Genomic DNA, 24,146 nt, shown 5'->3' on the forward strand with positions numbered 1-24,146 from the left:
GTGATGGCTTAGTCAACAAAGCGTAGGACTGCCAAAAGACAGAGCGCGTAAGGGAATTAAGGTACTCTTGGTACTCTCAGAAAGCCTGTATTGCCGATACGTCAATATAGAGAAAGCTTCAAGTGTCGGTGGGGCAAACGGTGATATGTTTACGTAGCAGTGACGGCTGGGCATCACGGATACTCACAATTGTTTTGATTTTAGAGTAACGTTATGTTATAGACCGAACTGCTTAAGTTGAATATTTCTATACATATGCTTTTATGATACGAACTGTAAAGGTTAACATAATAGACTAAGAGATGCTCAACAGGTGGTTCTTATCTAGCGACTCCAGACAAATTCATTACGCTGAAATCGCACTGTGCGCTGAAATATTAAACACAGAATAGTGCTGTACATTACGCTGTAACTTTTCGCGGTGGTTTTAAGTTTTAAGACCGCGAGCATAAAGCATAAAGCTGCCACAAACATTTCCCATTTCATAGTACATGTACACGTTAGTTGGCTTCCTCGAAGCACCAGATGGATTTAAAGCGACATCTAGCGAATAAGTATCAAAGTGACGAAGATACTTAGTAAACATGTTTTCGTCGTTTGAAGACGGAAATGGCAGAGGAAAACTACCGAATTATAACATTTTACTGGCGCAATCCCTTCCTTTGCCGTTTCTGACAAGACATTTTTTGTACATAGGAAGCCAAAGAAGATGAGACCTGACCTGACACTGCATCTCCCGCCAAAATAAAGGTCAGATTAAACCATGGTTCATGTAGGTTATTCATTATAAATATGGACTCTTATACATAGCAACGTACAAGACATCGTTAAGTTAGACAAAGTAGCTTTTTGAAACCTTCCTTATTTGTATGGTAACGTTATGTATGTTGAGTACAAATTTTGCAATATACGAAGTTACAGCAATTTTGATAAACAATCTCATCCCCAATACTAAATGGTATCTTCTAACAAGGACCCGGATGTTGACCTAACATGGCGGTAATTCCAAACATCAGATCGTTTGATTCCAGGTATCCCCTCACGGTGAGACGAACAGGTGAGTTTAGGACAACCAAATTTTCACCTAAAATACTAAACACACTTGCGGAGCTGCTAGAATAAATTTTGACTCCTGGCGTAAAGAAATAAGACTGTTATCATGCATATCAGTTCCAAAATCCAAGCTGTCTGTTCACTTCCGGAGCTTCCTGTATGCCTCTAATATAGACTTACATGTACGATCTGAAATCTCCAACATCCAACGATCTATGTAACTTTACGTATTGTATGTAGATTCTTTCGAGATCACAAAAGTCAGGGTCCTTGTTCCCAGGGACAATATATAATGTAAACTTATTATGTAACAGTGATAGCGCCACCAACTGCTCAGCCTATGGCGTCATGACCTTTTCACTTTTGGGCTGAATCCCAGCATTGACAGGCCCCTAGACTTGGCCCTGTGGCCCTGTGACTGTGAGATGTGTGTCTCTCAACAGGGATGTCGAACTCGTCTAGATTTGAGGGCAAATCTAAGGGAAAAGGGGGAGTAATGTAACAGTGATAGCGCCACCAACTGCTCAGCCTATGGGGTCATGACCTTTTAGCCTAGTGGTTTGTGCGTTGCGCTTGTGATCCAGTGCCCGGGAATGGCACAGGTTTGATTCCAAGGGCTGGCAGACTGTGTTGCTCGCCTCTTTGTTTCATTTACTTACAAGTGGTTGAAGCATCTGAATTTGAATTGCATTACTGATAAATCCACCGCAATATGCAACAGAGCAGTTTTAGTACAGGTAATGATGGGTCTCCTAACTTCGGCACTACCTGTAACTTCGGACGCATTTTTGATTGTTACAGATATAAGGGAAGAGTGAGGGTATTGACCCCTTATTCACTAAAAGAGACTCAAAGCATCAATTTCAAATGCAGAAGTGATTTTAAAACTTTAGTGATTGCAGTTACAAGCAAATTTGAACTCATGAAATTAGTTTTCAAAAAGTGAAAAACATGAAGTTAAAATGTAATTTAGTGTAATTTAATACCTAACCTTATATACGGTATCTGTATATGGCCCTAAGAAGGGGACCTTACAACAACTATAGCCACGTGCCACCTTGTAAAGTCAGGTAAGGTCAGTCTAAGATGGGGACCTTACAACAACTATAGCCACGTGCCACCTGGTAAAGCCAGGTAAGGTCAGTCTAGCCTCGGGCAAGTCAGGCTTGATGATTATGTTAGGTGTCTGGTCTGGTACTTTTGTATAAAAGCTTTTCTCTGATGTCATATCAATTATGATTTGAATCCGTCAACGACCATTTTGGCAGGTAATTGGATCAAGCATCAGCATGTCAGCATGTTTTAAGAGTAGTGCACTGTAACCCAACATGACACAAGTGATGTCAAATGAAAACCCTGTATTGTAAGGACTGGAAAGTGAACATTCTGACCTGCAAACATTGTTTAAACATTGTTTTTGCCTAAAGGAAGGCTGGACTCTGTTTTGTTGGCTTTGACCTCACTGAGTCAATATAGACAATGGCATTATTCTAGGCAGGTAACTTATTCAAAGCAATCTTATGAACTGTTTTTGTCCTTGGTGAATAAAAGATCCATGTGCAGTTATTTTACCTTGAATGATCTCTGATCCGATAATCACAATGATCTAGTCTACGCCTCTTTCTAATTATCATTCCACAGCAATTACACTCAGGTGTGCTGAAGCCGGCGTCACAATTCATGCGAGCATCGGCCGATTTTGTAGATCGCCGGAAGCTCGCCGAATTTCAAATTCGCCCGAGCGTCGACCGTATTTTTCACTGAAAACCTGCCCCGTCACAAATTGAACAGAGCTCGGGCGACGTCCGTCGAACGCTAATAATCATAAATCCCACATAAGACGGTACCATCTCTTGGACACGGACGAAGTCAGACTCAAATGGCCTGGTAACAATCTCAAATTTGGACCAACTTTACTTTCTGAGTTGTGGCAAATCTGTAGGGCACAAGTGAAGTAGGTGGGCACACTGAAAATAATCACATAAAGAGGAATTTTGTTATAGACCAATCAAAATACAAGTGCAGGAGCCACAAAGTCAACAGATCAGTCGTTTAACCCCGATCCAAAAATTTTCACCAAATAGAAATCGACCGAAGCTCGGGCGAACGCCATCCGAGCTTCGACCGACCGTTGATAAGCCTATCGACGCCCTGCCGACGCCTGGGCGTGCCTCGGCAGACAAACATAGATCTATAATGACTCTGTGGACTTTCAACTAGTCATTTTGTGGAGAAAAAATCAGGAAGTGAAGTCAAACCTCAAAAGTCAAGCCCCAGTAATATACAAATTGAAACATCCAAACCAATACCAAAATAGAAACAAGAAGCATTGTCTTCGGTGTCAACATTTTATTTAAAAAATATTTTTTTAAATGAAAATTTAACTTTGCATTGAATTGTCTTTCATTAGAAAAGTTTGGCAGCATTCTTCGACAAGTTGATATTAGTATTAGTTAATATTACAGTATCATTTATCATCTTATGTTATAAACCAAACTGTCGTTTCCTTTTATCTATAAACAAGGAAGAGTTCGGCCGAGGCCCGTCCAAGCTCCCATCAACACCTGCACAACGCTCGCCCGAAGCACGCCTTACTTTTCATGAGTCGGCCGGAACACTGACGACGGTCGTCCGATTATTGTTCAAGGCCCGTGTGAGGCTTGCACGAGGCCGAAGAGTTCGGGCGACCTCCGACCGACCAAAAATCGCCCGAATATTGGCCGAGCGCTGGGCGTTGCTCGGGCGAGCTACGGGCAAACTGTTGACGAGCTGTGCGAGTTCAAAAATCGTCGCCGCGGCCTCGCTGAAATTAAGCGCAGCTTCCAGTGACAGGCGAACGTCGGCCGAGCTCCGAAAATTCGCCCGAAGCCCGTAGAATCAACAGGACGTCGGTCGTACTTCGCCCGAAAATCGCCATTTGGAGCTCGCCGACAAGTCGGCCGAGCTAAATTGTTGATTTGTGACGGGGGCTTGACAACTTGTTTATCTAGTTACTATTAACAGCTTATGTATAGTCCTTGAGATTACACTAGGGTCATCTAAGGCCTGTGACCTGGCAACCAGAATGATATGTGCAATACATATCACACATATAGAATGGTTTTGTAGACCAGAAATTTTGTAGGCTTTCATTTTATCTAAGTAATACATTGAAAATATAGTATGTCTTGAACTTATTTATAAACCTGTTGATATTGCTCACTGTATTCCACTTTTTTGGTGTGACATATTGTGTGTCTACATTTGTTGATTTTGTCTATATTATATATATTTTTTTCACACAGAGGTATGAAAAGATTGAACTACCAAGATGAGTCAGAACGGACTGTTACATGATCTGGAGGGGTGGGGGCCTGACACATGTGCAGAGAAACTACACACCATACTGCCCAAGCTTATCATATCCTTCCATTATTATCAATATAATATAATAATTACATATTATCATAGGATAATTGATGACTTGCTATGAAGGTTTCCAGTAGCGAAGTCTGTACTGCTAGAACTTTAATTTTTCTAGTACAAAATAACAATCTCACAAACTGTAATACTGTACTCATAATAAGAGTAATTTAGCTGTGTTATTATAGTTGTATGCTTTTGTATAACAGATGTACAACGATTTAGTTGATGAGTATGTACTTTAAAATAAGGTTTTGTTTTGTGTTCAGAACAAACAGTTAGGTGGCATATCTCCAAGTGTTTCAGTTGTAATGGACTTTTGGTCATACTTGTTTTGAAAAGATTGATTCCTTAACGAATCATCAAGCTGGTCTCAGTGGTGATAAGGATACAAGAAAGCAATCAGGTATTATTGCTTGTCATAAGATAAACAGTGCTCAGAATGAATGAAGCAGCCTTGTTTGAACAAATGCCAAGTAAAATGAGAACCTTGCAAGTTGGTCTCACAAAGCGACCCACCCTAGACATGTAATGACTAGAAAGTTTGTAAACATATTTTTTGATGGCCCTATTTTTCATACATATTAATATTCAATGATTGTATTGTTTGTATCAGATTATGAATGTTTCTCTGAAGATTTTTTCCTTAATCTAATGCAAGGCATTTGCAGACAATTAGCAGCCAAACTGATGTCATACTTTTACTAGATCTATGAGTATGATGTGAATACTTACTAATATTCTTAGGTAGCTACTGTATTTTAATCATTACCAATCAATTGATAGTTCAACCTGTTTCCATTTTCCCAGCTTACTTCAGCGCAGTGTGTAAGAAGTTCTTGGCCCATCTAGACATCAATGATGTAGAGGTGGTCGTTTATGCTGATGCTATGCCAAAGGTGAGTTCTCAATATACCAGTAACAGGGCTTGAAATACTGGGTGCATGTGCACCCGTGTGCACCCAAATTGGAGCTGTGCACCTAATTTTTGACTGTGGGTGCACTGGTGCACCTAGATATTTTTGTACTCTTTAGGGTAAAGGTTATCTTGTATGCTAGCATACAGATTATTCTTGAAATGTAAGTATCAGAGAAAGCAATATAACCTTTTGGTGTACTTTATTTGATGTATTGCTTGGTTGAAATTTGAAATCTGGATATAATTACAAATTGAAGTTCTTAAGAGGGGCAGTGGCGTCAAACTTATGTTTTGCTGACATTCAACTTTATTCTATGTGGTGCACCCAAATTCTTTCTGTGCACCTAATTTTTTTGGGTGCACCTATTTCTAAAAAAGAATTTCGAGCCCTAGGTAACTTCTAGCTTTCATTATCTTTTGTTGCAACAATGCACGATCTTTAGCACACATATTTGTGTATTCCCGTTTTTACAAATCCTTTTGTCATTCCTGATTATTTATTTATTGATCAATCTTTAGGGTGGTCCTTTCAGTTAACTGAGTAACTAAGTTCCAAGGGAGTCCTTACAAAATCATAACTACTTAGGATACAAAACAAGGGTAACTTAACATAAACTGAATGATTAATTCATTCACAATAAAATAATAATAGCATAAGCAAATTCAACCATCTAACACAGGAGTAATAGATTAGAAAAATAACCAGTACATTTTCTTTCCATGTTAGGTCTGTGATGTGTTTGACAGATGTTTGACTGCCATCTCTGAGCTGTTGGCCCAGCAAAGTCCAACAACGTCCTCTCAGTCCAGCCAGGGGACTAGGACAAAGGAAGGAGTTACAAATCATATTCAGGTACAAAAAAAACCTTTATGTACTACTGTAAATGCAGAAATGTTTTCAGTGGTTTTATATTCATGGTTTTCGCGGTGAACTCTTTACCGCGAACTTAAAACCAATGCAAACAGCCGTTCCATTGTGTGACTGTAGTGCTGCTATTGTTTCAAAAGCGAATTCAAAACCACTGCCAACACTCCAGTTTCTCCGTACCGCGAAATTAAATCCCCACGAACTTTTCTGTATTTACAGTATACTAGTATGATACCAACTGATATTTTCCCTGCATGTTCTGTACCTGAAATATGGTGTGCAGCATTTTGAACAAAACATGATCAAGAATAAACCATAGTGTAAAGCTACAACTTCTTTCCAAGATAATTAGTAATTAAGCATTTAATGTTCTTGAAGAAAGTTTTAGCAATGTAGTGTGATAGGCTTATTGATAGCTATCAACACAGATGACCTTTTGTGCTAAGAATCAACCAAGTTTGTCTCAAGCAGTGTGGTAATTGTTCATACTATCATTAATTTCATTTGTGTATCTTTTACTTACGTATTGAAAACTATATTTTGATGTTTTTTAATTAGGTGCTAGATGAGTTGATAGGTAGTTTGGAGCAGTGTGTTATACATGCTGTAAGGACTGACCAACCCAGGGTGCTGGACAGTCACTCTCTAGTAGCCACAGCCTTGCATGTCATCAAGGAAACATTCTCACATTGCAAGGTAAGGACTGCTTGTAAGTTCTGGGATAAGAAGGAAAAAGGGTGAGGTGCGATCCCAATTAATGTAGCAGAGGTTTCTTTATAACATGTTTTATACTAGGTAGTGAAGCTTACATTTTGCATGGTGGTAATCTGAAAACTTTTACAAATTGTTTAGCTTACTTTTCTTAGTTACTTTTGCCAAGAATGTTATGGTTTTGGGTGTGTGTCTGTCTGTCTGTCTGTGTGTGTGTGTGTGTGAGAACACAATAACTTGAGAATGCCCAAGTGTCTTGATTTTTTGGGATGTGGATAGGTAAACATGGACCCTATTAGTATATAACTGAACAAGAGGAATCTATAATGCAAATTGCAAGTGAAGACATAATTTGCATAGTCAATGAGAAAACTATAATTCCATGTTGCTAAATGATGGGATTGTCATTCTTGACATTATTAGACATAAATCATGCAAATGGAGCCTTATTTACATGATTTGTGAGGAAACGCTGGAATAGCCTATCAACACAGATGAGCTTTTGTGCTAAGAATCAGCCAAGTTTGAAAGTTGTTCACAGTTTGAAAGATATACTGTGAACAACTTTGAATTTGATTACTTGTGTAGAGGAGATGACCATGACAATTTATGGAAATAAGGACTTTATTTCCATAATCAATGAGAAATATTACGTTGATGAAGGTTAGACATCCAGTTAGTAAGATATGCCAAAAATAGTTACTCAAGCAACTGGATAAGATTTTGAGAGAAACATTAATGAGAGAAAGGTATGAGATCGTGGAGCTCTAGTTTGCGCCATTGTTACATAGAGTCAAGTTTACTTGCATTGTTACTACAGAGTCATGATCACTTACACTGTTACTATACAGAGTCATGATCACTTGCACTGCTGTGAAACAGAATACTGTTCACTTGCACTGTGCTATACAGAGTCTCGATCACTTGCACTGTTACTATATAGAGTCATGATCACTTACACTGTTACTATACAGTCATGTCCACTTGCACTGTTGCTATACAGTCATGTTCACTTGCACTGTTACTAGACAGAGTCATGTTCACTTACACTGTTTACTTATAGAGTCTTGTTCGCTTACAATATGTTACTATACAGAGTCTTGATCTCTTGCACTGCTGCAAAACAGAATACTGTTCACTTGAACTGTTACTATATTAGAGTCATGTTCACTTGTACTGTTACTATACACTTCCACTGCTGTGAAACAGAATACTGTTCACTTGCACTGTGCTATACAGTCTTGATCACTTGCACTGTTACTATACAGAATCTTGATCACTTGCACTGTTGCTATATAGAGTCATGTTCACTTGCACTGTTACTATACAGTCATGATCACTTACACTGTTACTATACAGTCATGTTCACTTACACTGTTACTATACAGAGTCTTACGTTGATGAAGGTTAGACATCCAGGTAATAAGCTACGCCAAAAATAGTTACTCAAGCAACTGGATAAAATTTTTGAAACTGGATTCAAAAATTTTATCCAGTTGCTTGAGTAACTATTTTTGGCGTATACAGAGTCTTGATCACTTGCATTGTTACTAGACAGAGTCATGTTCACTTGCACTGTTACTATTCAGAGTCATGATCACTTACAATATGTTACTATGCAGAGTAATGTTCACTTGCACTGCTGCAAAACAGAATACTGTTCACTTGCACTGTGCTATACAGAGTCTTGTTCACTTGCACTTTTACTATACAGAGTCATGATCACTTACACCGCTGCAAAGAGAATACTGTTCACTTGAACTGTTGCTGAGTCATTTTCACTTCTTATACTTTCCTTGCCATTACACCATACATAAGAGTATGCAAATAAAACACATAATCTTCTTGAAGAATTATATGGTTGTCCTTGCATCTAACCCAAGATAAGTAAATGGTGTATTCTGCTTTAAGTGTGGATTACCACCAAGGAACACTACTGCAGCCTGTATTGATCCACATGTTCATGCCATTTTCAGAAGTTAAGTCTTTTTTTCAAAATGCTCTGTTAATTGTAAACTCAAGCGTGTGAGCAGTTTTTATCTTTGCTACCAAGCTCTCAATTTGGCTTATAAAATGTATAATATGCAGTATCAGTGGTCTTGAAGTGAGCAAGTCATGATCTCCAAGGTATTCCACGCTCGTTCTCATTTAAATGTACACATTTTGGAACTTCCGTTACCGTTTGAAGTAAGACGTTCCTGACATTAAGATATGCCATATATGGTGCCAAACTGTTGTTTTTGAAAGCCAGAAAAGTTTTAAGTCGTCATAAAAACGACAGTTTGGCACCTTATACCGGTATGTGGCATATCCTAATGTCAGGAACGTCTTACTTCAAACAGTAACGGAAGTTACAAAATGTGTACATTTAAATGAGGACGAGCGTCCAATGATCTATCAATAATTGTTTAATACTTTTCAAATGATCTTCAAGTCAGTCAGTCTAATGATCTTTCAGTTTCAATGATCTTAATACCAATTATTTTTGTGTTTCTCATCAATTGCCCAACAGTCTTCTTTCTGTGAGAATTCGGATTTAATCATGGTGTTTTCACATTTGGGTATAGAGAATTTAGTTGCGAGACAGTTGACCCTGTCCCATAAGACAGATTTCCAGCATCCAAGTATTCTGTTGTGGGCTGAGACTGGCCCTGCCCTGTCTGATCATGACCACTGGTCATTATAGTGTTTGTGGTGTTTGTGTTGGATTCAGTGATGGCCTGATGAGACTGGCCCACAATTTTATACAGAGAATTCAACTGTGAAGCAGTTTCCCCTGTGCCATAACATGGATTTCCAGCATCCAAGGATTCAGTGCTGGCCTCAGGGTCAGACTGTCCTTGTGCTGTGTTACCATGGCCACCGGTCACTACAGTAGCTGTGGTGTGTATATTTGATTCAGTAATGGCCTGAGAAGGGCCCTGCCCCGTCTGATCATGACCACTGGTGTATGTTGGATCCTTTGGGGGTGTTCTCACACCTGCATACATAGGATTTGGCTGTAAGGCAGCTAGCACTTCATTATGTGATAGATTTCCAACTATCAGAGATTGATTGTTAGCCTGAGACTGACCCTGCCCTGTTTGATCATGATCATGACCACTGCCTTTTTCTGCAGATATTAGGCCCTTTGGTGGTGTTCCCACACCTGCATACATAGTATTTGGCTGTAATGCAGCTATCACTTGGTCATGTGATAGATTTCCAACTACCAAATTTTGTGTGTTAGCCTGAGACTGGCCCTGCCCTGTATGATCATGACCACTGGTGTATGTTTGATCCTTTGGTGGTGTTTTCACACCTGCATACATAGCATTTGGCTGTAAGGCAGCTAGCACTTCATTATGTGATAGATTTCCAACTATCAGAGACTGGCCCTGCCTTGTATGATCATGACCACTGGCATCCAAGGTCTCAGTGATGGCCTGAGACTGGCCCTGCCCTATGTTATCACGATGGTTGTCAATATCTTCATACTGGTGGTCATAATCACTGGCCATTGCAGTATTTTCGGTGTTTGTGTTGGATTCAGGGATGGCCTGTGACTGACCCTGCCCTGTCTGATCATGATAATGACCACTGGTAATTGCTGTGGATGTTCCCACACAGGGGTACATAGTATTTGTCTTTAAGGCAGCTAGCAAGTTGTGTGACATATTTCCAACTTTCAGAGATTGAATGTTAGCCTGAGACTGGCCCTGCCTTACCTGATCACGAGGGTTGTCAATATCCTGGTGGTCATGACCACTTGTCAGTACAGAAACTGCTGTGGTTGTGTTGTTACCAACAACATTGGGATTTTGTCCTGAAGGAGGATGCCTGGTCCTCCTCTTGTACCAGATTGTGAGAATAATGGTGCCAATCAGGACAATACCAGCTAATGTACCACAGACAGAGCCAATGAGAAGAGGTAGGGGAAAATTGGGAACCAATTCATGGGAAATGCTGTTTTCCACTTTGGTTGAAATGGTCGGAAGGGGTGAAGGTTTCGTAGCCCCTTTTTTGGCTGCATAACCTTCTGTTGAGCTTGCATTAGGTTTGAAGTACCTGTGATAATGGGAGGTGCTGGTACCATTGTCCCAGTTGTTAGGGGTGACTTGCATATCATTGGGCAATGTTGATATTGTTTCCTCTTCACATACCAATTGATCAGGATTGATATCTATAAGCTTTTGTCCCTCGAATATAGGCGGTTGGGCACATTTTATCTTGTCTTTGACTGAAGGAAATTTAGTAATATTTAACCTGAAGGAAATCATCCTACAGTCACACTGCCAGGGGTTCTTGTTAAGTGCTATTTTAAAATTAGATTGTAGCAAGCCATAAGCTGAAGGGGGCATTGCAGACATTTTGTTTGCGTGAAGGTCCAGATGATGCAATTCAGTCAGATTTACAAATGCACCAGACTCAATCATTGTTATCTGATTTTTGGACAGGTACAACTCTTTTAGTCTGGGTAAATTTGCAAATGTACCTGCCTTAATATTTGTCATTTTATTGTTATGCAGACTCACACTCTCAAGCCGGGGCAAATTTGAAAGTGCACCAGGCTGAATCATCGTTATCTGGTTGGAAGACAGTTTCAACTCTCGCAGCCAGGGTAGATTTGTAAACATACCTGCCTGAATCTTTGTTATCTGGTTGAAGTGTAGCCGCACTTCTTTTAGCTCATTTAGATTCACAAATGCACCAGGCTGAATCATTGTTATCTTGTTCCACTGCAGGTATAACTCTTGTAGCTGGGGTAGGTTTACAAATGCACCTGACTCAATCATTGTTACATGGCTTTTTGATAGACCCAACTTTCGCAGCCTGGTTAAATTCGCAAATGTACCTGCTTGAATGATTTTTATCTTGTTCAATCCCAGGAACAACTCTGCCAGCTGGGGTAGATTTGCAAATGTACCAGGCTGTATGTTAGTTATGTCCTTGTTCATTAATGCCAGACTTTCCAGCTGGAGTAAATTGTTTAAACAACCAATTCTGGAAAGGCAATTGTTATCCAAATCCAATGAAATCAAATCCCAGTACTGTATCAGCTCAGACCTTTTTACAGATAGGATAAGATTACCCCCCAAATACAGGCCACAAATGGATGTTGGGAGGTTCTGATGGATGCTGGTGTTGTCCAGCTTCATGTTGTAGCAACTGCATTGTTCACAGCTGCAGCCAGCGTCAGGCATGTTGGGCTCCTTCAGGATGATGAGAAGGAAAATCAGCAGGTGTCGCAGCTTTCTTCCCATGGTGTCCTGCCACCTAAACAGAATGTACAGGAAACTCAGGCCAAAAATGGAACATTGTTGTAACTCCTGCATAATTGATAAGAAAATCTGTAAATCCAGTCTTCTCTATATTAAATGTATTAAATTTTTGGCAGGTGGAAAGTCAACATGATCCCAATTATTCAAATAATTGATGTGAAATTTCAAAAGTGTCGTGTTTCATCTTAGTGGTAAATGATGGTAATGTAATATACTCCTGACATGTAAGTTGTAAGGATTTAACCACGCATAGATTATGTAAATTAGAAGACATTAATTGAAATATGTCATGAAGGTATAAGGTCCTAAAACTCTTGTTTGCTGTTGTGTTTAAAAGATACAAGCATGCTTCAGTAGTTTTTACTTTACAGTTTTCGATTACTGTGGTCTTAGTCATATAGCTGGTTGTTTGAAACTGGCTGTTTGAATATTGATATGAAGGTTGTTTACTGTTTTCATGATGTTTTTATGACTCTTTTTGCACCATCCAGATTAGCAAAAGGATGAGAAAATCAGCACTTCTATTAAGATGATAATCTGCCTATATCTGAAGTACCATATAAAAATATGTTTTTTGGTCATTCTCATCTAAATAAAATACAATTCTACCTGTTAAGTGTTGCTATTATTAAAGAGAAGAAGCCGTGACGGTGGATATAAGTTCATTATCTGACGCCTTGTGGGTGGAAAAATCATAATTAGAACAGACTTGGCCTGTGTTTATGCAAGCTCTCGGGTGTCAGATGCAGGGCTGGTCGCTAGGAGCACGATTTTGTCAGGCTAGAACAGGACTGAAACACACTTTAAACAGACTTACTAAGTTACTTAACCTGAAATACAAGCAGAAGCAGATGTTTGTGTTCAGGATTGTTTCACAGTCCCAACAGCTTGAATTCTACAGCTGTCTAAGGGCCCTGTCATACTTGTGCGTATATTCAAGTGCGTGTGAGTTCTGTAGTAACATTTTTTTTGGTTTAAGTAAATTTTGTGGGGAGGAATTTATTTTCTACTTTAACCCACCCTAGAGCAGTCTAGTTATCAAACCAAGGAAATTACTTCTTCGGCTGCAAACTTAACCTAAAGGCTAAACCAAAAACATGTTAAGACGCAACTCATGCGGGCTTATATATACGCACAAGTGTGACGGGCTATTAATACAGTCTATATTTGCCAACAGCCAGAAAATGTCCCAATCTTCCACGTACTGCAATCTCTGCTTGGAGATTAAAGCATTACCCTAGATCTAGGTATAGCAAAACTGTCTATCTAACAAATTTACCTTTAATGTATTAACTTATCCATCGACAGAAATATACCTTGCAAGTTTGTCAGAAAAGCTTCAGTTGGCTGGAGCTTGTGTAGAATGTCGCAGGCACATGTTGTTGTTCTGGTAGGGTGTGTCCTTTGGTACCTGATTCGTAATGCCGTAATGACAAACAACCAAAGATTAGTCTTGTGTACATGGTAGGGTTGATTGTCTGAAGCAAGGTAATAATATTAATATTAACATGTATGATCATGATTAAGCTTTAGCACACTGAAGTACCGGTAGCTGTTTCGCAACCCAGTCTCTATTGGTTACAGAGTAAGGCAGCAGGGAGAAGGTTAAGATTATAATAGATTATTCAACAGCTGTGTTGTTTGTGGTGATTCAGGGATACTGTAATTCTTCATTTGTTAACTGTAACTTAATTTTAGCTAATGAAACGGTCACTGGCCAACCGCTAAAATTTCATTATAGCAAATATTTGATCACTAATATTTTTGAGACAATAATGTTTGTTATCTCCATGAAAAAAGGCTTTTTCATGAGATACTGTTTTGCTTGCGTTTGGTGTCTGTGTGTATGTTTGTGTCACCGGACGCTTAAAGTCGCCATAACTGTAGAACCTGTAGATGGATTGAAATGATTTTTGGTATGTGGGTGGGTGTCAGGTGGAGGAAGGTCAAGGTCGATTTTGGGCTTCCTGGCATGTGTGACTGGAACTGCAATGGCGTATTTGTTAAAATCTTCAATGTAGAAGAACTGAAGAGTGGATCGACAGATCGTCATGTTCTTTGGTACACAAATGAGACCGAATTTGCATAAGTTAGGAGGTAAATCGTTTGCATGTGTGTCGTCGGATGCTTAAAGTCAGCATAACTGTAGAACGTGTCGATGGATTGTAATGATATATGGTATGTGGGTATGCGCTGGGAGGAGAATGGTCAAGGTCGATTTTGGGCCCCCTGGTTTGTGTCCCTGGAACTGCAATGGCCTATTTGTAAAAATGTTCTAAAGGGGAATAACTGAAGAAAGGAACAACAGATTTTCATGTTATTTGGTACGCAGGTAGGTTGGACAGAGATGTACACACTGAAGTGCAAATCACGCAAAGTTAGTGTGTTTGCGTGTGTGTGCGCGTGTGTGTATGAATGTGTCACCGTGTGTGTATGTATGTGTCACCGGATGCGTAAAATCAGCATAACTATAGAACGTGTGGATGAATTGTAATGATATTTGTTATGTGGGTAGGTGTGGGGAGGAGAAAGGTCAAGGTCGATTTTGGGCCCTCTGGTATGTGTCACTGGAACTGTAATGGCGTATTTGTCAAAATCTTCAAAGGAGAATAACTGAAGAAAGGAGCGACAGATTTTCATGTTATTTACTTGGCAGGTAGCTTAGAGAGGGATGTATACAATGAAGTGCAAATTATGCAAATTGGACTTAATTTGCCTAAGTAATGGGAAAATTTATATTTGCAGTGTTGGCCATTGTGGCACTTCTAACAGCTGTTAGTGTTGATAGCGAAAGTAGGTCACTGTGGAACCTGAGCCCCCGACAGCTGCAGGTGACCGGGGGTCATACCATTGAGCGATATAGAATGGGGGGAACTGGTTTAATACAAAAAAAAGTTTCATGGAGATTTTGGGTCCTAAGACTCTTGTTCCCACTGTTATAATTAAGTGCCATGACCTCCATTTTCCCCCAACCGCTATATTTTTCTGCCGCTATATTAAAGTGATTTACAGTAGTCTGATGTCTCATCATGACCACTTATCACTCTAGAAGTAAAAAAATATGCACACTAAAAGAGAGTTGTAGGTGAAAAGTCCAATGGTTCACACAGTTGAGACTCAAATTGTCGTCCCAGCTATATGTTTTCATTTTGACCTCTTAAATTACTACTTTGAAATTTCCATGACCAAGAAATTGAATTGCCGTCGCTGAAAAATCAGACATTTCGGAACTGTGTGTGTGTGAGTGTGTGTTTGTGTGTGTGTGTGTGTGTCTGTGTCTGTGGTATTTGGAAGCTAAGTAAATGTGGACATTATTAGACATAAATCATGCAAATGACTGCCTCATTTACTTTTTAGGAATTGCTCCAATAGCTTTGCTAAGATAGTAATACTACAGTACAATGTAATACTTTGAACAACCTGGGTTATTTGGGTAGAGACGATGATGAACTGACATAATTTATGCAAACGAGGACATTATTTGCATAATAAATAAGAAACATTTATCATACATCACTTGAAAAGGTTAACATCATTTGGCAAAGGTATACATTAGGTCCTGGAACTCTTAGGCTAGATCAATTATATTTTGAATGGCAAATGCATTTAAAGGATACAGGCATAAACTGGTGGCTGAGGTACACTTTTGTGTTCTTTAATTTCTGTGGCTTTTTGTTGATATTTCTGCAGGATAGCCATGAGTCCTATGGTAAGGTGTTTCCTCTGGTGTCAGAGTCTCTCAGCTGTCTGTTTAAAAAGGCCTACAGTCTACAAAAGGTAATTTATTGTATTTCTGTTCCTTTAACTTTCACATACCCTTCCAACTTGCTAAATTTCTGATTTATCATCAATTTACTAACCATAGTAACTTGTTTCATATTTAAAATACATTTCTCACCCTTTTGATTGTTTTTTGATTGTACATTATGTCTTTAATAGCATGTGTGGTTCATGTTATTTTGTGGCTTTATTGCTGGATGATGATTTATGGTACATGTTTACGTTTAAGGATTTCTTCAAAACAACAAAGGACAAGTTTAATTATTGGCCTCCTATTGGTTTTCTCTGGTACTGCAGTGGAACTTCTGGTTTTGATATGTCTGATGTTACATTTCAGGTGTTGATGGGTTTGATTGACAAGCTCCAGCTGCCCTCAGACAGTTCTGAGGAGGATGTTACTGACATGGTGGCGGTGTGTCAGGGGTTTCACACCATCGGCTGTACTGTGTCCGGAGTGGACGCAAGTCTTCTGGTCACTACATGGAAGTTCCTGGCAAAGTGAGTTTGAATCTTTAGTTCTTGAACTGTGCTATCTTTGTGAGTTTTGCTCATGATTTATAAGAAGATGGTTTTTGTCATGTTGGTCTGCCCTTTGGCATCTGGTTATTATCAGTAACTTGAATGAATGAATCAGTGAATCAGTCGATGAATAAATGGTTTATTGACAACTTTATTAATTAAAAGTTTGCAGTGTAAGGCACTACATCCATTAATACTAGTATTGAATTGGTGCACAGTTTGTAGTAAACTACCATGAAATGTTGTTAACAATGGAAATGGTGCCTAGAATCACTGTTTTTTTTAAATATTCAACTTGAAAAGAGGCACTTGTCTTGAAGACCTTGTCTTATCAAATTTTGTTTTGGTCAACCTGTATATCTGTTGAAGTGCTGATATTTCTCATTGTGACTGCAAGAAAAAACAAACAATATGATTTCACTTTTCTTTAACAGGCAGCTTACAAAACACAAAGAAGTACTGAAGAATCATGTAGACATGGCTCCTCTGGTGAAGACACTGTGCTCCGAGGTCAGGTCCAACTGCAAGTACTGTGTTGAACTGGCTTCTAAAGACGCTACAGACAGACAGGTTTGTACTGTGTTCTTTTCTGATGTCTTGAAATCATCAGAAGTCGTTGATGATAAGCAGGAAGTGGTATAGAATTTTGAAGCCTTTAATCCATCTGACGACATTGTAAACCAATGTGTATACATGTTGGCATCAGTACCTTCACAAAATGATGTCGTTGAAGAGGTTCATCAGTCACGTATAATAACAGTTACAAGAAAATTCCTCAAACAGTGTCTTAGAAAGGTAGGCGAAATACGCAAAATGATGTATTTTTCCTTTGTACCCAGAATGGATGCGGAGGCCAAAAATCATACGCTAGAACTCTGAAAATTTGTCGTTTCTTCATGCAGTGCCTCATGTGCCTTGTTAAGGTGAGTTCTTGCATTTTTTTAGTGACTTAATGTAAAAGTGAACTTTTCATTACATGTTACTGTATGTCAAAGTGAATTTTTGTATCTTCCAAACGTTGCATGAATATTTGAATAGAATAGTTTGTAATATGTGAGGATATTGACAAACTAAGGATTACCGGAACAAGTCAAATTGAGGTTACACATGCAATACTTTATGTTTGAGACTAATAGTGTAAAATGTAATTGTCATGAATATGATGCATAAATCTGTTTTGCATTTTTCAGGACTACAATGGTTATCTGGGATCATGTATAAAGGAAATTTTCCAGGTCATCTTGGAAATGCAAAGGTACCAAGATATACATATAATATTCTAGACACTTTTGTATCTGTTTTCTGTTTTTCATTGTCCAAATTAGGATACATTATGAATTATGGCGCAACTTAAGATTCTTTACAAACATGTCATAAACTAATATTGGTAACATTTGTTTTGAAACTGTCTTTTAGTACATTTAATTGGATATATTTCTTGTTCAATTGTGATGAGTTGTAAACATGTGTTGTTTTTTGTGTAGCCTCCTACCCCCCAGTTTGTCGGCCCCACCTCTGTCATCAGCTGCTACTGAGGAGATGAAGGCCACGCTGCTTGTGGGAATTGAACCCATGATCCAACATCTCCTGGACAACAGGGACTTCATACAACTGGTTACAGCACGGAGCAATGGTAGGGTTTCAACAGTTGGTTCCTAGGAAAATGATGTTGTTTGGTCAGAGCACGCTTTTGAGATGATTCTTTAGAGTTCTAAAAAACTAACTATGTTACGTATAACTCCGCTACAAATGTATTTTCGTTTAGCTAGGAACTATATAATGTAAATATGATATACATGTGATACATGTTGAAAACAGTCTGATTGCAACACAAGTATTTTTGTTTTCAGATTTCCCTAGTCAGCACAACTTCCCCCTGTGCCTTGTTCAACTTATGGTTATGGACCTTCTTCCAAAATGCTCTGGTAAGTGCCATAGAGACAACAGTCTACATTGTGATTTGTTTTGTTTGAAAAGTATCTTTCCTGTCTTTTGAAATGTGACATTGCTTTACAAAGTTTTGTTTAATCCTGGTGTCCAGAAGAACAGAAAGACCAGTGGGTTTCTCCAAAGATCTATCCAGAGGATGAGCCGAGAGACTCCATACTTGTTTCCTTGTTCAACACACTCAAGAAATGTACGTAGGTCTCATTCTGATGAACAATGAGTGTTGTGCAAGACTCATAAAAAACACATAATTTGAATGAGTTGTGTATGTCGGATGTAGACTACAAGCAACATTTGTATTAGAAGCAGAAGAATACTTAATACAGCCTCTCATTGTTGGAAACCCACATTTAGACTTTTTTACCAGCAACATTCACTATTATATATGCCATAGAAATGCAATGTTAAAAGTTGAGTAAAGACACTTTAATCCATTATCTATCATTTAATTTGTTTAAGTTCCTTGGCCAGTTAAATTTTGTTGAGATGAAAAATCATTTTGTGGTAGAGAACTAGAGATTCTTTTATCCATTTCTCATGTCTTTTCATCTGTTCCAGGCTATACAGAGCTGACCCTACCAGTTTATCTTCCTGGTGTTATGTGCAATGGAATGCCTCAAAGGTACCTGGGATTCACTAACGCAATTCGACTTAACAGTTCTCTTTCTGAAGATCTCTTCTTTTGTTTCTAACCAAGATGATGATTAAAGCCATTGCCAGTATAACATTAGAACCTTAAACATCACTTTGCAGTTGTGTATCATACATTTGTTATAAATTGTTTTGCTGTTCTGTGTACCAGAGATAGAGCCTATATGAACATGTCTGTATGTCCATGTGACCATGGTTCTAATATTTCAGTTATTTCCCTGTTCTGTTTGCCAGAGATGTTAGCCTTCATGAACATGTCTGTAATAGTGTCTATGTGCCCATGTTTCTGATATTTTGGTTATTTTCTTTTTCTGTTTGACTGAGGTGTTGGCTTTATTGAATATGGCTGTATCAATATCTATAACATGTTGTTCATTTTGTTATTCTGTTAACCAGAGATGTGAGTCTGTATGAACATGTCTGCACACACCTGTGTGGGTTTGCTGCCTCCCTCCCTGCTCGACACTTCCCCCTGCTGGAGACATGTCTCCTGGACAATGTACTGGGTACAAACCTGCACTGTGCACTGGCAGCTACTGACGTCTGGTGTTTTGTGGCAAGGTTTGGACATATTTCATAAACTTTGTCAAGTGATTTGGAGGGTAGAAGTACAAAATTAATGTCAAATGTATTTCATTATAAGTTCGTCAAGTATTTTTAAAGGATAGAGGTCCAGAGTTTATTTCATAACTACTGGTTTTTGTTATTATAACTGGTATAGAGGATTTAAGTGGTCAGTAGCCAAGTAACTTGAACCCTTGGTAGTGATATGTAATTTTTTTCATGATCGCATTATGCCAATATGAATGGAGTACCTATACTGTATTTAGAAGTAATTCCTTGCCCTCGTGTCTTGCCTGCTATTTGAAATACATGTGTGGCTCAAAATGATTTCTAGTTAAAAGATTATAGAAGCTCTTTGGTTTCAGGTACCTATAAAATTATGTTGGCTTTTTTTGGATAAGGCCACAGGCCAGCCTTCTGTTTTCATGATTTTTTTTTCTAAATTTTTTTTTTAAAATAAAAATCCGTTAACCAAGAATTTAAATTGATGTGGCCTAATGTGACAAAGAAGTTACGGATTCACAATGGAAGACAGTTTTGTTCTGTTCTTTTTTTCCTGACTAGATATGGAACAGCTGAGCTGTGTGAACAGCATGTCCACTTGCTGACCAAGCTGCTGTGCCAGCTGTCCAACAGCTGCAGCTGTCAGCATCTGCAGCTGCACCTGCTGCTCAGGAGACTGGTGCCTCTCATGGCAGAACCCCATCAGGTAATCAGGTTCATATTGGTCTTTCCTGTGCTGCATTGCAATGTGAACCGGTCAGAATTGCCTTGAAGAAGGTGACAGATGGTAACCAAAACGTCGCTTGCATAAGTCTCTTGTTTGTGTAAAAAAAGAGTCTTTTTATTCAGTGACTTTAACTGACTTATCAACCTGGTGAAACTATTCACGGATGGTCTTTCCTATTCACTCATTTTTGTTAACAACTCTAGTCTGTTTCTTATTAGGTCTGTCAGCTATTACCTCTCTAGCTGTGCAGGGCCATAACTCAATAATAACTCAGTAACCAAGATACTTCTAAGGCTTTTACTTTGTTTCAAACACTTGAGACAAATCATTCTAGCAATTGTTTTGCAGACTTACTACCAGACCTAAAGGCCACCTGTATGCAAACAGAGCAGAGCATTGATGCTGGCAGCTGGATTGAATTGTTTTACCCCAAGAGTCATTGCACACAAATTGTAATGATTGAAATAGTTGTTTTTGTGTCACTTTTTTTTCAGGAGAAATTTGTCCAGACGTACCCCCCAGCCCAGCACCCCTCCCTTTGGGTCCATCTGCCCCCTGTGGCGTTTGTTCCCAAGTTGAGAGGAAGGATCAGTGCAGAGAGTGTGAGCTACGCCACCCCTGTCTGCCAGAAATGGCTCGGTCTACGGGGAAAGACACTAGGGACGCTCCCTGAACTGGTAACTACAATTGTACTTTGTGGATTTTTCCAAAAAGACCACAACTTTGGAGGGCAGATTAAAATAAAATGAGGAAGTGGCATCTACCTTGGCACTAACAGTGCTATGGTAACTGGCATATATGCATGTGTCTTCTTTATCAAAAGCATCATAGTAATGTTTGTTACCGTTTTATTAACTTTCAAATCCCAACCCGCATCAGTAGCACTATTTCAGTTCTTTGCTTCACTTAGAGTTTAGGATTACGTTGTGTAGTGATGTACCAATGTCATATACCAATGTTTTAAACAATGAAAAAATGTTTGTCAAAATAATATGTGTAAGTATTTCATTGATAAGTAAGTATGTGCAATCAGGCTGATTCAATTTTTCGTCCTCACTGTACAGCATCTGGCCCTGAGTGTTCTGTGCAACGTGTACTCAGCGTCAGGGCGGCAGACTTCGCCCCACCCCCCTCCCCTCCAGTCCTCAGCTCCGGTGCTACACATGGTGTCCAGACTGTGGGACGTCCTCTCTGCTTCAGGAGCAGGGAAACACAGGGTTGTGGAATTTGTGGCTGTGAAGCTGGTAGAACTGACAGGTTATCTGCTGGGACAACTGGTACCGGAGGATATCATCAAGGTGAAGCATGGAATTTCATTGTAATGTTTCTTTTTTTTGTGTGCTGTTTCTTTTGTTTATACCATCAGTCAAACCTGTACTACTATTGGTAACAATCTCAGTCAGCATATTAAGAACCTCCTGGATATTGTGATCACTTTTTTTATCTTCTGGCCTCAACTTGTACAGATTACCGCATAAAAAGTGCAACTTTTACTTTTTTAGTACATTTTTATGTTAAAAATGGAGTACATAGAAAGATTTCCCACAGGATCATAGTTAAAAAGTTTGAAACGTTATAAGTAAGATCCATGGTCTTCAGATGCTTCTGATAACACTTTATGTACTAAGCACTTTCAAGAAATAAATCCCAGAACTTTTTTTCCTGTCAGGTTTTTTCCAGAGTGAGCCAGTGGTTGAAGACTTCCCCACCCCAGTCGGTGAAGTTGTCCATCACAAAGCTCCTGAGTCGAGCAGGAAAGGTGACGCTGCCCCCCTCCCCACAGCAGAACCAGCTACAGGAGCTACTGGCCCACCTGTTTTCTACTCTGCTGCAAGACAACAGTTGGGTCGTGCACCACCATGCGCTGGAGGCCTTCTCAACATTTGCAGAGGTGATAGAAAACTTTTCTGTTGCTTCCATCAAATAAAGGTCATTTTTAGTATCAAAGAAATATATGCCTGGGAGGATAAAATTGAGGGCTGTTCTTGAAGGCAAATGTCAATGGTAACATTTCTTAACAATTGATTTATTGCAAACCCTTTTTACAACCCGCATAATATTTTCAATTCTGAAAAAAAGAGTCTTAAAAAGCCAACTTGTTGTACTTTACTAAATGTAAGTTTGCTTTGATCCTCCAACTAACATGATATATTCTACCCTCCAAAAATATGGATTTGTTACGAAATAGTATTCAAAAGTCTGTAGTGATAATCTTTGTGGAAAATGAAAAAATTGTGACTTGTTTGCACTGCAAATGCTGATTCATGCAGCTTTCGTGTTATATTGATAACTTAAGTTCAATCATGATTCTGTGAGATGATTACCTTAACAGCCAAACTGTGGAATTTTGTCTCTTATTTCAGGAAACTCCCTACGAGTCCATCCTGCCAAAGTGCCTTCAGAATGAGAATGTCAAGAGCAGGGCGATGGACTTCATCAAAGGGGTGCCCTTCAGCAGCAGTGACGTCCCTCCCTGGACTGCTGAAACCATCGCACAGCAGCAGACAAGAATAGATGATTTCCAGGAGAAAAGACGTTCCAACATTTCCTCAAGACTGGAAGAGATGCAGTCAGCAGCGTCTGTGGAGTCACCTGAACAGGTATTGTGTGTGGCCAATTTGGTCATCATTCTTTTTTTAAAGCGAAGAAAAGTGAGCGTGCAAAAATGGACAGAAAACCGGAGAGTGAGTGATTGAGTGAGTGTGAGCGAGTGAGTGAGCAGGTGTGAATGTGAGTGTTCTCACCTGCTCACTCACTCACTCACTCACTCAGTCACATTCACACCTGCTCACTCACAGTGAGTGTGAGTTAGTGAGTGAGAAGGTGTGAATGTGAGTCAGTGTGAGTTAGTGAGTATGTGTGAATGTGAGAGCTGAGTGAGTGAGAGAGTGAGTGAGTGTGATTGTGTTTTCTAGAAACAACAATTTAAAACTATTGGTACCGGTACATGTAGTTTAAACATTCTGTGGTCCAGCCTTCTACAGTTGAAAATTCTCTTCTATGTATAACAGCACTCATGCCATTCCTTTCTGTTTATTTTTTAGCCTTCTGCAAAACGAGTAAAGCAAGACGCCCACTCTCCAACCTTAACCAATGGCGACTCCGTCCATCCAGCGGAAGAGGACTTCAGGACGATTACAGACAGTTTGAATAAGGACATTGGGAAACTAGAAGAGTTTTCTGCATGTAAAACCCCACCTGAGTGGTATAAGAAGGAGTTGAAATCTCTGCACCAAAGACTTGGACTCTTACTGGAAGATTCCTAACATCAGAAAACAGATGCTTAACATTATGTACTACACAATTAGTGAACAAGCTATATATCGTACTGTGTATATTCTAGCAAGCAAGTTGGTTGAACTTCTTAGTCTTTTTCTTCATTTTAATGTTACATCAAGTTGTCATGAAATTGGACCAAATATAGATAGGCCAGGCTATGAATTAAAAAATGGGATTTCCACCGAAATTTCTGTATATGCATAAAGCTTGATACAACTGTACAAAGACATGTTTTCACCGGGCCAAGTAGTACCATCCTCATTGTGACAAAAGCTTTACATGATTTGTAAAATTTAATGATTCACTACGTGTATGCAACATGTATTTAAGTCTTAGACAGTGGGGGAAAAGTATTAGATGACAATAGTATTTTACAGTATGACAGCAATAAAGGAACACTTTATTATTTTTGGTTGACTGCTCTTTACCAGAAATTGTGTTTAACCTTCTTGCTGCCTAATA

General features: G+C 39.1%; 1 protein-coding gene across 1 annotated transcript; it reads left to right on the plus strand.

Annotated features, from left to right (window-relative positions):
- Positions 1 to 952: 952 nt before the first annotated feature.
- LOC136441323 (FIGNL1-interacting regulator of recombination and mitosis-like) lies at positions 953 to 24,092 on the plus strand. The gene is made up of 22 exons (XM_066437555.1): positions 953 to 1,057; positions 4,338 to 4,453; positions 4,822 to 4,861; positions 5,266 to 5,354; positions 6,102 to 6,227; positions 6,801 to 6,938; positions 15,905 to 15,991; positions 16,332 to 16,492; positions 16,948 to 17,083; positions 17,353 to 17,436; positions 17,704 to 17,768; positions 17,998 to 18,146; positions 18,364 to 18,438; positions 18,555 to 18,650; positions 19,019 to 19,082; positions 19,508 to 19,672; positions 20,240 to 20,384; positions 20,900 to 21,082; positions 21,470 to 21,703; positions 22,075 to 22,296; positions 22,769 to 23,005; positions 23,450 to 24,092. Exons 2-22 carry the CDS (start codon positions 4,364 to 4,366, stop codon positions 23,669 to 23,671), a joined length of 2,808 nt encoding a protein of 935 aa, XP_066293652.1. The 5' UTR covers positions 953 to 1,057; positions 4,338 to 4,363; the 3' UTR covers positions 23,672 to 24,092.
- Positions 24,093 to 24,146: the final 54 nt, after the last annotated feature.

The sequence above is a fragment of the Branchiostoma lanceolatum genome, chromosome 9, assembly GCF_035083965.1.
Source record: "Branchiostoma lanceolatum isolate klBraLanc5 chromosome 9, klBraLanc5.hap2, whole genome shotgun sequence".
Lineage (NCBI taxonomy): Eukaryota > Metazoa > Chordata > Leptocardii > Amphioxiformes > Branchiostomatidae > Branchiostoma > Branchiostoma lanceolatum.

What these genes read in the sequence shown, in the direction of transcription:
- LOC136441323 (XM_066437555.1), top strand. Translation starts at nt 4,364, where the DNA reads ATGAGTCAGAACGGACTGTTACATGATCTGGAGGGGTGGGGGCCTGAC. An exon ending in AGGCCTACAGTCTACAAAAG is followed by an intron (nt 15,992 to 16,331) that starts GTAATTTATTGT and finishes GTTACATTTCAG; the next exon opens with GTGTTGATGGGTTTGATTGA. An exon ending in CCTTCTCAACATTTGCAGAG is followed by an intron (nt 22,297 to 22,768) that starts GTGATAGAAAAC and finishes CTCTTATTTCAG; the next exon opens with GAAACTCCCTACGAGTCCAT.